The sequence below is a fragment of the Triticum aestivum genome, chromosome 2B (genome assembly GCF_018294505.1).
Source record: "Triticum aestivum cultivar Chinese Spring chromosome 2B, IWGSC CS RefSeq v2.1, whole genome shotgun sequence".
Taxonomy (NCBI): Eukaryota; Viridiplantae; Streptophyta; class Magnoliopsida; order Poales; family Poaceae; genus Triticum; species Triticum aestivum.
Genome location: NC_057798.1, coordinates 92446816 through 92459990, shown reverse-complemented (window position 1 = coordinate 92459990; position 13175 = coordinate 92446816). Strand labels below are relative to the sequence as shown.

The window sequence follows — 13175 nt, the reverse complement described above, 5'->3', positions numbered from 1 at the left end:
TTTGAAAATTAGCTTATGTTGTTGTCCATTTTGAAAATGAGGATTTTTAATGGAAGTGTTTGAAAATTTGGTCACTCTCTCTCTCTGCAGATCGAAACTAGGCGCAAATCGATGAGGAGGAGAAGGACGCCCTCAACCCCCCCCCCCCCGCCCCCTCTACCTCGGCGACCCCGACCCTGATCCCAACCCCGAGGTGCGCCACCCCCTCTTCCCTCCCTCTTCATATGTCAGCACATAATGATGCAAGGGGGTGTTCATAATGTTGCTGTTAAAGTGTTCATAATGATGCAATGGGGAGTGGAGCTGTTAGATTAGTTAATGAGCTGTTAGATTGGTATAGTTGATCTCTTTTGCATCAGTTGGGCAGCAATGTTCATGATTGTGTATATGTCAGCAGCAACAAAGTGACCTATGTTTTGCCGGAAATGTTGATTCATTTCCATTTCGGTAAATTTTAGTCGCTCTATATGTGCACTTTCTAGCAAAGGTCATGCCGAAATTTTCCGTGAATTTCGGCATGACTTGTGCTACAAAGTTGGACATATCGAGTGCTCGAGATTTGTCGCTCCGGGAATGAAACGACATTTCTGGCAAAACAAAGGTCACTTTTTTGTCATTATTCACTTTATTATATAAAGCCCGATAATTATACGACTACGACATTGAACCCTAGGAAACATGACCGACACTGATGAGGCCGGAGGTTCTCAGTCCTAATTAGGTCGAGCACATGCCTACCTAGACTTTCTGGCGGATCAGGAGAGACATCAAGTTGGGTGTCAGGACCCCCTTGTCATGACGGAGGACGACGGTGGTGGCGCCAGCGCTGACACTGATACCACCAACGACACCGGCACTAAGACTGGCACTGATGATGTTGCTAACTACAACACGGAAGGTGGTGGGACCTCCCAAGCCAGTGAGGGAAAGAAGGAAAAGAGGACACGACGCCCAAATGAGCTCAGCACCGGCAGACTGGTGGTCACGGCAGTGCACCCTAGCGAGTTCGAGCCAATAGAGCCGCGAGAAGTGGCAGCGTGTTATGACAACCAACTAGCATGCATCCTACGGGATACCGCTAACATCAACACCACAAAAATACGGAAGAATGAACATTTGAAGAAGCTGCTCCTAACTAGGTTGCACGCAAGATTCCTGTTCCCCAGTCCGAATGACGATGTCGACCCATGGGATGATGATGCCATGAAAAAAATCAACAACAAAGCCCTAGGGAAGTTCAGCAACGCATTGAGCGCTTGGAAAACTAGGGTGAAAAAGGCGATTCAAGTAGACCATGGAACCTATGCCGAGATTGTTGTAGACAATCCGAAATTACGATAGAGGACTTTGAAAAGTTCAAGGAGACTCGCAATGAAGAAGCTGCCAAGGCCAGGTCGGAGAGAGGCAAGCAGCTGCAGGCAAAGAACATGGGGAACCACTGCCTTGGAAGCCGTGGTTACACGGGAAAGAGGCCCGTGTCGGCTAAGGAGGACGCAGAACGTGAACGTCAGGGGATCCCAGACCCATTGGCTGAGTTCACCGACCAGCAGGAGCACGACTTCATCAGGGCCCGATTCTCGTGGGACCCCAAGAAAAAGATTTTTTTCACCGCGGGCCGACTAGGAAATTCATGAGAATACTGGTAATTATCCTTTTACCACCTTACATATTAGGTTCTGATCAACGAAGTCTACTACATTCTAGTTGCATTCGTAAATGATTCACAGTCCATTTTGCAGATAGAGCAACACAAGCATGCGGTCGAGAGCGACTCGTCGACTCAGTCGTCGGTGAAGTACAAGTGGGACACTCCTTTCAACCATGCCATGAACATAATGATGGGACACCCGCCCAGCCAGCAGCCACAATATGGACGTGTGCACGGCACCAGGGATGGCGCCACGTGGAAGTACTATTATAGCAAGGACCCCGAGGCCAAAAGATGGAGAAAGAAGTTCAGTCAAGTGACTATCGACGAGAAGGTGGCGCGGGCGATGGAGAAAGCAAAAGCTGAGACCAAAGTTGAGATAATGGCTGCATGTAGACATGATATGGCGGTTGCCTTTACAAGCTTGATTTCAACTGTGGTCACATGGGTGCAACAAAACCCAAACGCGCCACCAAGTGATTTTCCCATGCCCAGCTTCTACGAGAGCAACTCAATGAACACCGGATCCATACCAGTACCTGGTATGGCAACCGCAGCCGCACCCGCACCTCCTCCAGCACCTGCTCCTACACCCAGCTGTCACAACAGCCCTAGTTCCATCTTTGGCTTGAACGCCGGGCCGTCGACATTGGCTGAGCTCGAAGCCCTCATGGTAAATACGCGTCGCACCTTCATCAACTCAACTAATTAATTAATCTTCAGTTGCGGTCTTTTTTTGGATCTCTAACGCCACACATATATGTCTTTGTAGGCCGACTCCACTCCGTGCACCCTCCTTTACTACATGAAGGGTGGGTTGGTGGATGTGGGGAAGGGTACTATAGTGAAGCCCAAGGATCGATTGTTCCACCGCCGGCAGATGCCTGATAACGCCTTAAGGGTCTCCGTGGCGAGTGTGAAAGTGGGCTACGAGGGTTTCCCTCGTCCAATACAAACCGATGGAGAGGATGACGAGACCCCCATGCAGCTTGGCCAATGCAAAAATTGGCCGATCCTATGGCCGAAAAATCTTCTTCGTGTCGAGGTGGCCGAGAGCACACCAATGGGACCTCAGGAAGGTATGACCACAACCCCTCCTACACAAGTACAACCATCGTCTGTGCCGCTTGCTGAGATCGAGAGACACGAGGAAGGAGGGCCAACCGTTCCGGCAAATGATGACATCTGCCCCATGGAAGAGGATATGGATGATGACATGGAGGAGGCCGAGTACCCTCTCTAGTATATCAATACCGGCTTTGACATGTAAGTAACACTGATTCAACCATATGAATATGAGATGCATGTACCAGAGTTGGAACGTCCTCGGGAGTGCAGGAAGTCTTTGTTCATGCAATCCTCGTAGGACACGCCTCCAGATGTCGGTTCCACCCAAGATCAACTACTTAGCCAGAGTCGTCCAATGCTGAGCCCGGCAACACTAGGGGTGGTGCTCAGGGAGGGTCTGACAGACCCACCAGCACCTCAGCCACTAAGAAGAGGCGGAGGAAGAGATCGGCGGCGAGAAAATTCAATAAAGCTGGCAATGTTGGTTCTAGCAGCCAGCTGCCTTTGACCAAGGTTGACAGTGTACCGATGAAACATGCGCCATTAATCCATGTCGCGGGAGAGCCAATGGTACCGGTGAATGAACTAGCTGCCAGAACAGGGGATCTCAGGAGACTCCACGACCATGTGCTTTCGACAGAGAGAAGCCTCCTCGCCTCGGATGATCCAGGATACCCACTTTATACGATTCATGTGTCGAGCAGTTGCAAGATGTACGTCCACACATGCCTCGTGGACCTCTTCTTCCTGAGGTTTGATTACATCTTCCAGATGTTTCAAATGAGGACACTCGATTTTACGTTCGTCCGCTTGTATGCGCTGCACATGAACTACATCGTCAGGAGAGAACAAGTCACCGGTCTTGCGGTCGCAGACCCATACTACATGCATGAGGGCTTCTTGTCAATCAATGATGCCAACCGTCAATATGCGAGTCAGTACATCAAAGAATTCTTGGTCAGCAATAAGGACAAAGAAACGATTCTCCTACTTTATCATCCCGGGTAAGTCATCCGCGGATAGCACTATAACACATACATCCTTTCGTGCATTTCAATAATTACTTTGCACACATGGAGGCTAACTTGATCGTGTATTTTGCGCAGCGGGGGGTGTCGTGCCGTTCTCATCGTTCTTTACCCTCATTACTCCCGCGCTCTATATTTGGACCCGTCGAAGAACATACAGAAGAAAGGTTACGCACACATAAAGTATGTTCTGGACAGAGCTATGCTGGGCTTCGGCATGCGGGGTGGCTACATCCAAAGCAAAAAAACAAATAAGGCCAGGGTCTGTTTCAGCCACAGGACTGACTTCTGTTGCATTCAGCAACCGGCAAGAAGTGAGAACGATGGATTCTACGTCATCCATCTAATGATGGAGTACACAAGGGATGTGCAATCACTTTGCATGAAATCTTAATCCGATACCCATATCCAGAGATGGGTCGAAGCCTTTGGAGCCGTGCCGGATAATCGACTTCAAAATGATTTCTACCGGATCCAGCAGGAAATTGCGTCCATCATCATGAAAGATGTCCTCTAAGAGAATGGGATGTTCTACGGTGGCCAAATATCGCGAACTGACATCCGAACCCGCATTGCCCTACAACGTCAGGACATGACGCCTTTCACTAAGCTTGGGTCCGTCCTCCCGGATATGGACAGATGGGAAGAGTGCACTGCTTAAAAACAATGTGTCTGTTTAGTTACTTGTTACTTTCTCTGTGCGATGAAACTTCGAATGTCTCAGTACGACGAAATTATTAGATGTATGGCGCCGCGCTCTAGTTAATTACTTTCGGTATGATGTGTTTGTTAACTATGTTTACTATATATGTTGCTTCTATTTCATAACTGTTTCGTTCAATTCGCTTCATGATATATATATATATATGTGTGTGTGTGTGTGTGTGTGTGTGTGTGTGTGTGTGTGTGTGTGCATCTCTGACAGGTATATAGATCAACGATGGCAAGGAAGTGGTATGCCGTGTATGTAGGGCATGTTCCTGGTGTGTATGATGAGTGGCCAGAGTGTCAGGCTCAGGTCTCTGGCTTCTCCGGCGAAAGCCAGAAAGGGTTTGATAGCAGGGCAGAAGCCGAAGCTAGTTACTTGAGATTCATGGCACAACAGGGGATTCAGAACCAGCGCCGCTTCAAAAACTACTACATAATACTGCTTTTGATCATCGTGATCGCTCTTATCTCGTATGTCATAGTTTAGGTAGATGATGAAACATGTGTCTACGGTGACAATGTAAGAGACATGTGATCATTAACTTGTATCGCTATTTCGAGATGATAATGAGATCGACATCATTTGTGTTTGATAATGATGATATGATGAGACTATGTTGTGCCACTTCGATGATAATGATGAAACATACATTTTTCATATAGTTTCAGTGTATGTGTATGTTGTAATTGTATGAAACCTGTAAAAATATGAATATAGCAAAATAAAAAAAGAAAATACTAGCAGTAGCGTGGGGTTTTGGAGTAGTAGCAGCGCTGCTTTACCAGTAGCGTTTGTCGTATAGCCACGCTACTGCTATTAGCAGTAGCGATGGACAGAGGCGCGCTACTACTAGACATAGTTAGCAGTAGCTCTGGTTGAAACACACGCTACTGCTAAAAAATAGCTGTAGCGCCGTAGCAGTAGCGCACCTGCCCGCGCTACTAATAGCTAAAAAACCAGCGCTACTGGTAAGGGTTTTCCTAGTAGTGTGTAGTGCCGGGTGAGAGCGGCGGACGACGTGATGAAGGGGGTGCAATAGTACTGGCTGATGTAATCGGTCGTGTAGAACAGAGAATGGATGATGAGACGGAGGTCGACCTAATGGATTTCCTCAATACAAACGCGTATGAGTGTGACTTAGATATGATGAGTCAATCATATGACGAATCGGGCTATCAGCATGCTAATGAGGATATGGATGATCTGCCCGGGCAGGAAGGTCGTAGCAGGGATTGCAAGAAGTCTCTCTTCATGAAATCCTCACAGGACACGCCTGAAGATATATGCCGCCTCAACACAAGCTCAACTAGCCCGGGGTCGTACAGTGCTTAGCCCGGCAACACTAGGACAAGGGTTAAGGAAGGGTCTGGAGGTGTGCCCAAGAAAAAGGAGAGGAAGAGACCGGGGAGGATAACTGCCTCCAAACAAGCCAGAGCACATAGCAGCCAGATGATGGATTCTGAAGAGCATGTACCCGTGAAAGGTGCGGCCATGTTCCATCTCACGGGCGAGCCGATGCTACCGTCGAAAGTGCTGGAGGCACTATCAGGGGATCTCAGGAGACTGCACGACCATGTGTTGTCGACTGAGAAAAGCCTACTCTCGAAGGATCCAGGATATCCGACATACGCGGCTCGTGTGCCTAAGGGGAAGTGCTACGTCGACATACGGCCCGCGGAAGTGTTCTTCCTGCGATTTGACCATATCTTTGAGATGTTTCTGACAAGGCGGCTCGATTTTACAATCGTTCGCATTTTTGCGCTACATATGAGCTCTGTCATGAAGAGAGAAGAAGTCTCGCAAATCTGTGCGACGAATCTGTACTACATGCACGAGTCTTTCTTGAGTCTCGGCGACTTGGAGCGTGAAACTGCTAGGAAGTACCTCCAAAACTTCATGGTACAGAATAAGGACCAGGAAATTGTCCTCCTACCTTATCATCCAAAGTAAGTCAGTTCCGGACAACCCTTTCGTACATTTCAATCATTCCTTCTTGCTCATATGGAGAATAATTTGAGGTGTCTTTTCCCCGCAGCAACATGCGCGCCGTCCTTATCGTTCTTTACCCGCAAGTCTCTCATGCCGTGTATTTCGACCCTTCCAGAGACTACGAGAAGAAGGACTACACCCACATAATAAATATTCTAGGTGATGCTCTCCAAGGCTTCATCATTAGAGGTGGTCACATGCAGATCAAGAAACAAAGGAACAAGAAAATGAGTTTCGCGCATAAAACTAACTTCTGCTGCATCCATGTCCCAAAACCAAGCAAGAAAGATGGATTCTACATCCTCCATCTCATGATTGAGTTCAACACGGATCACCAAAAGCTTCTCATCACAAACTGAAATGATGATCATATCCACAAGTGGGTAGAATCTCATGGAGAAGCGGATTATAAACTTAGAGATGACTTCTTTCGCATCCAAAGGGACATTGTGACGGTCATCATGAAAGAAGTCGTCGATGAGAAGGGGATGTTCCACCACGGCTCTATATCGCGAGCTGACGTCCGAACTCGCATAGGCATGCAACATCATGACCTCGCGCCGTTCAAGAAGCTAGGGTCCATCCTCGATGATATGGAAGGATGGAACTTCTAGTGATTTACGATGCCGATGATAATGATATGTGTCGGTTGAACTTGTATACTTTTTGTAGCGATGAAACTTTATGATGTCCACGGTCCCTGCCGAACTTGCGTAACGCTACTTTGTTAGGTTTGCTATGATGACCTGCATACCTCTAGTTAATTAGTTTGCGTACTGTATGTTGCATTCAGTTGATAACCCTTTCTTTTTCGTGTTACTCTAGTATATTTTGTTGCATATGATTGTACATCCTCTTGATGAAGATGCATCTCTAACAGGTACCTAGCTTCTTGACGGCAAGATGGCAGTGCTATGTCGTGTACAAAGGGAAGGTTCCGGGGGTGTACAACGAGTGGCCTGAGTGTCAGGCGCAAGTGAATGGGGTCTCGGGCGCCAGCCATAAAGGCTTCAAAAGCAGACAAGAAGCAGAAGCTAGTAATTTGAGGTTCACGCTAGCGCGAGAGAGAGGACTCGTAACCGCCGCCTCATGTACTGCATAGTTCCGCTCTCACTCATAGTGATAGCTCTTCTCGCGTATATCATTGTTTAGATGGATGATGTTGTAGTTGCAAGTATTCGAGACTTGAATGTATCGCTATTTTCGAGATGATGACGAGATACCACTTTGTGTTGGATGATGATTATGATGAGACTATTTGTATGTATATGCTATGATTACATTTGTGGTCTCGCAGCTATTTGTATGTATACGATGATGACATTTGTATGTGCTAAAGATTCTTGTATAAAGCATGTTCAAATACAAAACAAATACAAAACAAATATGCAGAAAAAATAATAAAAACTACTAAAATTAGCAGTAGCGAGTGGAGAAAAGTTAGCAGCAGCGTGACAGTAGCAGTAGCGCGTCCCAGCAAAGCGCGCTAGAGCTATTAGCAGTAGCGAGCTTCCGTATAGCACGCTGCTGCTACACTTGTATAGCAGTAGCGCGGGTGCACACGCGTTGCTGCTACAGTTTAGCTGTAGCGCCTTATCAGTAGGGTCGGCCACCGCGCTACTGATATACCTAGAACCCGCGCTGCTGCTAGGCTTTTCCCTAGTAGTGTTACTAGATTTTTACACGGATGTAGTTTCTAAATATATATTTTTTGTCACATATAATACATATTTAAATAGTTAAATTGTCGACCTAGAACTACGTGAATAACTTATTCACCGAGACGGAGGTATTTCTGTGGATGGTTTTGATTGCAATCAAGTGTCCAGATTTTTCTGCCGCTTACCACGACGCCAATATTGTCTAATGGCGGCAATTTCATCGTTTTCTACGTTGAACCAAACGCTCCATCCTAACCCCTCCTTGAATTGACAGCAGCAGAATAACACGGAGTGATGCTTAGGCGTTAAGAATTAGGACCATGTATTTAAGTAATGCGTTGGGCGGCATGACCTGGCGATCCAGAAGCTCTCACTGAGTTGTCAATGGCATCAGCAATTCAGAACCTACGTTGAGGTATGGCCAAAAATTATAAACCTCCATTTCTTCGCTTAGTCGTAGGTAGGTTGGGCAGCTGACACTTGCCGGGTACCAACGGTAACAGCAAGAAAAAGCTGAACAAGAATGCAGGACGGTGGCTTATGTAGGCATATATTTGTTCATTACAAACATAAATGTACAGTACAGTCATACTACTTGTTATTCTTTCGAAACTTCCAAATGCAAACGAACTACACTCTCTCACACACAGACGGGAGAAGACACATGCGCATGGATCAAGATAGCGATCCAGACGGCACTCAAAAGATAATTTAGCTAGACCGCCCTGCAGCTCATGAACATCCTGAATTTTTTTCTCATAGAAAGAAGCGATCCGGTCTCGATCAAGTAGGCACACTGACATTGAGATCGTCGCTGCAGTCCGGGTTTATTCTCTCGACTTGAACGCGAACAACGGACGCGGCATGGAGCGGACGGCAGTAAGGCACACTCTCTGCATGAGAAAGGCAAGCAAGCGATGGTGATCAGTGGACAGGTTTAGAACGGTCAAGGATGAGTACAATGCCGTGAAGAAGAGAGTAGCTTACACCAGGGGACGATCTTCCAGCGCTGGTTGTCGCCCTTGCACCACTCCCAGAGCACGACCTCGGTGCCGTCGTGGACGCCGCCGTGGTCCTTGTCGCCGTGGAGCGCGTCGAAGTTGAGGTAGATGTTGTTCACCATGCGCACGCAGCGGAAGCCCTTGCCCACGTCGCGGCTCTCCGTCCACAGCACCGACTCGTCCATGTACTCCGGGTTGTAACCCACGAGCTTCACCTGCAGTCCACTCACATGTCAAGCACGGTTCACCAGCGTGCTGCAAACGTCTCAAAAACCAGAGCAGGTGGAGAACAATTTCAATTCAATTCGTGTGACGCGAACATGGAAATCGTAAACGTAGATAGGTACGTGCCAACCCCTGCATTGACCAACTCACTTGAATTTAAGGATCATAGACAGAGACAGGTATCAACGTCACAAGTTGTACTAAAACAACTATAATTAATATGGATAGGAGAGAGTATGTGTTTGTAAGTGGCTTAGTTTTGCTTACAGGGTGGCTCTGCCCCAGGGAGTGCTTGATGGCTTCGCCTGTGATCTTGTTCACCAGGGCGAACGCAGGGTAGCCCTCCTCGTCCTTGATCTTGGTGCTGTACCTCATGTCCTTCACCCAGTGCTACATTTCGTGTTGTCACGCACGCAAAATTAACAGAGATGAAAGTTAGTAAAGATCGTAATGGATGGATTGATTCGGATGGAAGAAGTTAGTATGTGCATGTCCATTTCGTTTTCACCTGGAATTCGTCTCTGGGGTTGGTGGGCGCGAGGCACACGGTGCCGTTCCTCACGGTGAGGCTGTAGTCCTCGCCGGCCGCGCACATGACGCGCACGGTGGACTCGGACGCCAGCGCGCGGTGCAGGTTGCCGTACCCATACCCTGCACCGGGCGGCGCGTACGCATCTGCACCGTGGGCATGCGGCGGTGGGTAGGCCTCCGCGCCGGCCGGCGGGGGCCGGTAGCCTCCTCCATACGCAGGCGGAGGCGCGTACGGATCCTGGCCGCCGGACGAGCCGCCGCCGTACCCGTACCCGTACCCGCCGTCAGCGCCCCACGGCAGGATCTTCCAGCTCTGGTTCTCTCCCTTGCAGAACTCCCAGAGCACGACGCCGGTGCCGTCGTGCACGCCGCCGTGGTCCTTGTCGCCGTGGAGGGCGTCGAAGCTGAGGTTGAGGTTGTTGACCATGCGGATGCAGCGGAAGCCCTTGCCGACGTCGTTGCTCTCCGTCCATAGCACCGACTCGTCCAGGTACTCCGGGTTGTAGGGGATGAGCTTGACGGGGTGGGACTGGCCGAGCGAGTGCTTGACGGCCAGCCCGGTGGCCTTGTTCACCAGCGCGAACGCCGGGTGGCCCTCCGCGTCGCTCACCCGCGTGCTGTGCCTCATGTCCTTGTACCAGTGCTGCGCCCAAACCCATGCAAAAGTGTCACTTCTACGTACGTACGTTCATTCGTACAGTATGACAATGAAGTTATTGTATGACCGAGTTTACGTGCCTGGTACTCGTCGCGGGGGTTAGTTGGGGCGAGGACGACGGCCTCATGGCGGATAGTGAGGCAGTAGGCCTCATCGGCGCGGCAGAAGATCTTGAACGTCGGCTCCTGCTGCGGCATCGGCGGCGACGCGGTCGGGTAGCCGGCACCGGCCGGCGGCGGAGGAGGCTGGTTGTGCTTCTTGTGCCCGAACATGATCACAACGGGGACAGAGTGAGCAGCTCTTTTTTTTTTTTTTTGAGGACTACAGAGTGAGCAGCTGAGCGAGTGTTCCTTGTGTCGATCGGTGCGGTGCGAGTGTGTGCTGCTGGCCGGCGACCCCGGCCGGGTTTTTATAGGGCTTGGGAGCCCACGCCCCACGGGAGTTAACAAATGTGACCAAAGTAGAGAAGGTGGAAGACGGATAGGTGAGGGTTGAACACGCGGGCTCCGTTAGGACCGAGGCGTGCCGGAGGCCGAGAGCCGGCCAGCCGCGGCGTTGTTAATCGCGCGCCTCCGCTGACTAGAGACACCTTGGTTTGTCATCCGCATCGTCGTGTCCGCAGCCGTGGGGCCGGCTGGCGATCGCAGGTGCCCACGTACAGATTGTTTTGTTGGGTCAAGGTGGTCAGTGTTCTCTTCCGGGCGAAGGCACCTTCATCACCTGCTGTTATGGAACGTGTATGATATTTGTTCGTGGCTCGAACCTTCTGCATGTCAGTACAGAAAGATGCCCGTCCGGCATTGCTGGTTACCGGCACCGAATTTTAGAAGTTGCATGAAAAAGGCGAACCTGACTGAATAGAGTCTAGCTAAGGACGATTTTTAGAGGTTGCATGAAAATAAAGGACCTGACTGAATAGAGTGTAACTAAGGAGATGTTAAAATATATTATCCGTCTCTCCCTCACTTCAGACTTTGTCATCTGCATCTCTTTTTAATCATGTGCTGGTAGGGTCTTGAGATTCTGCGGCCCACAACGATGCCACGTAGATTAAATAAGTCTAGATGTGAGGGGAAGTGCTGAAATATATTGCCCACCTTTTTTCACTAGTTCGGACTTTTTAAGCAACTAGCTTGTGCATGAATTCAATAGAAGATGCGTGGTTAAATACGGCGTTCACATGTTGTTTAGTTACCTGTATATGGGTTGACTGCATCATGAAAGCAATTTCTCCCTGATGTTAGGTTGCATATATACATCGTGATTAGAATAAACAACTACGCTAAAACAGAGAGGTTAGAGCAACTCCAAAGGGCTGACCCATTTCGTTTGTCTGCGTCTGTTTGGGTCGGCGCGTACAAAAGTAGTGGCCCAACGCGCCGACCCAAATCCAAATCACGTCTGCGTCGCGTCCGCGCCGACGCATTTGTTACCCAAATTTGCGCCCCAAATGCGTTGGCGCGGACGCCAAACGAACGCTTCACGCGCCTTCTCGCTATCCGCCGCGTCCCCACATGGCAGCCGTCCAACTACCCGTTGCCCACGCGGTCAGCTTAATTTATGACGACGGGCCCACGCGTCAGCGACGTCGTTCGTCCTTTTTTAAGCCGACCGTGCGGCGGGGCCGTCCTCATCCAAACTCGCCGTCCACATCTGCCCACCTTTGCTCCCTCGTCGCCGGCAAACCCTAGCCACCACAACCACATCGAGATGGGCCTCTTCTCCGGCGCCAACGGCAGCAAGGCCAAGGGCAAGTCCCCCGCCACCCCTTTCCGCCAGCGCCTCGCCGGCAGAGGCAGCGCGTCAACGTGCCAGTGCACCAGGCGGAGTGGCACTGGCAGAACCGCAAGCCTCTGTCGTATCCGGACGTGACGCTACCGCACCACTGCCATCTGGATCCAGATAGGATCCCAGTGCCGGCGGCGCCGTGGACGGCTCGTGCTCACGCGGAGGAGGTGCGGCGCCGGCGGGCGCTGCTGACGCCGGAGCAGCGCCTCGACAAGGCCTACGTAACCAACTCGCCCAACTGGGCGACGTGGTTCGCCTTCGAGCACGAGGAGGCGAGGCGACGGGACGTGCGCGAGGTCGACCGGAGGTCGCCGCCAATGCTGCTCGTCGTCCGCGAGGAGGACCAGGCGGCGGAGGACGTCTACCAGGCGGCCCTTGCAGCCGTCTACCGGGAGAGCAAGGAGGACGAGCGGCGCAGAGCGGAGGCGGCGGAGGCGAAAGAGGAGGCCCGGTACGAGGCGGCAATGGCGCAGGCCCTTGCCCTCTCCGCGACGGGCGACAACGTGGTGCCGCCGGTGGCCCCGCCGTCCCCCATCAAGCCGGAGCCGCAGCCGGAGCCCGAGCCCTTCGCGCGCTTCTCCTGGAATGGAGTGGTGCGTGAGTGGGTGTCCGCACCACCGGTTTGGCTGGGGGCGACCCCGGCGCAGGAGCAGGTGTACCTCGAGATGTGGCGCCAGCACCGGCTGGCAGAGAAGCGTCGTCGCGGCGAGCACGAGGAGATGCTCGAGCGCGACCTCGAGGAGGAGCAGCACGAGGCCGAGGAGGAGGCGCGCCAGGCCGCGGCTGCACAGGCGGCTGCACCCCCTTCCCCCCCCCCCCCCCCCCGCCCCGGCACTGCCTGCGCCGGCACAACCCGACATGACGGCACT

At 51.0% G+C, this 13175-nt stretch overlaps 1 protein-coding gene across 1 annotated transcript; it reads right to left on the bottom strand.

The window, feature by feature from the left end:
* Positions 1-8636: 8636 nt before the first annotated feature.
* Positions 8637-10911, bottom strand: LOC123040599 (ricin B-like lectin R40G2). Its single transcript, XM_044463395.1, has 5 exons — positions 10599-10911; positions 9838-10503; positions 9597-9719; positions 9091-9319; positions 8637-8996 (listed from the first exon to the last, which is right to left on the bottom strand). Coding segments are annotated over exons 1-5 (1212 nt in total). The 5' UTR covers positions 10791-10911; the 3' UTR covers positions 8637-8994.
* Between the last annotated feature and the right edge of the window lie 2264 nt (positions 10912-13175).

What these genes read in the sequence shown, in the direction of transcription:
- LOC123040599 (XM_044463395.1), bottom strand. Translation starts at nt 10,790, where the DNA reads ATGTTCGGGCACAAGAAGCACAACCAGCCTCCTCCGCCGCCGGCCGGT. An exon ending in ACCCCCGCGACGAGTACCAG is followed by an intron (nt 10,504 to 10,598) that starts GCACGTAAACTC and finishes GTTTGGGCGCAG; the next exon opens with CACTGGTACAAGGACATGAG. An exon ending in ACCCCAGAGACGAATTCCAG is followed by an intron (nt 9,720 to 9,837) that starts GTGAAAACGAAA and finishes CACGAAATGTAG; the next exon opens with CACTGGGTGAAGGACATGAG.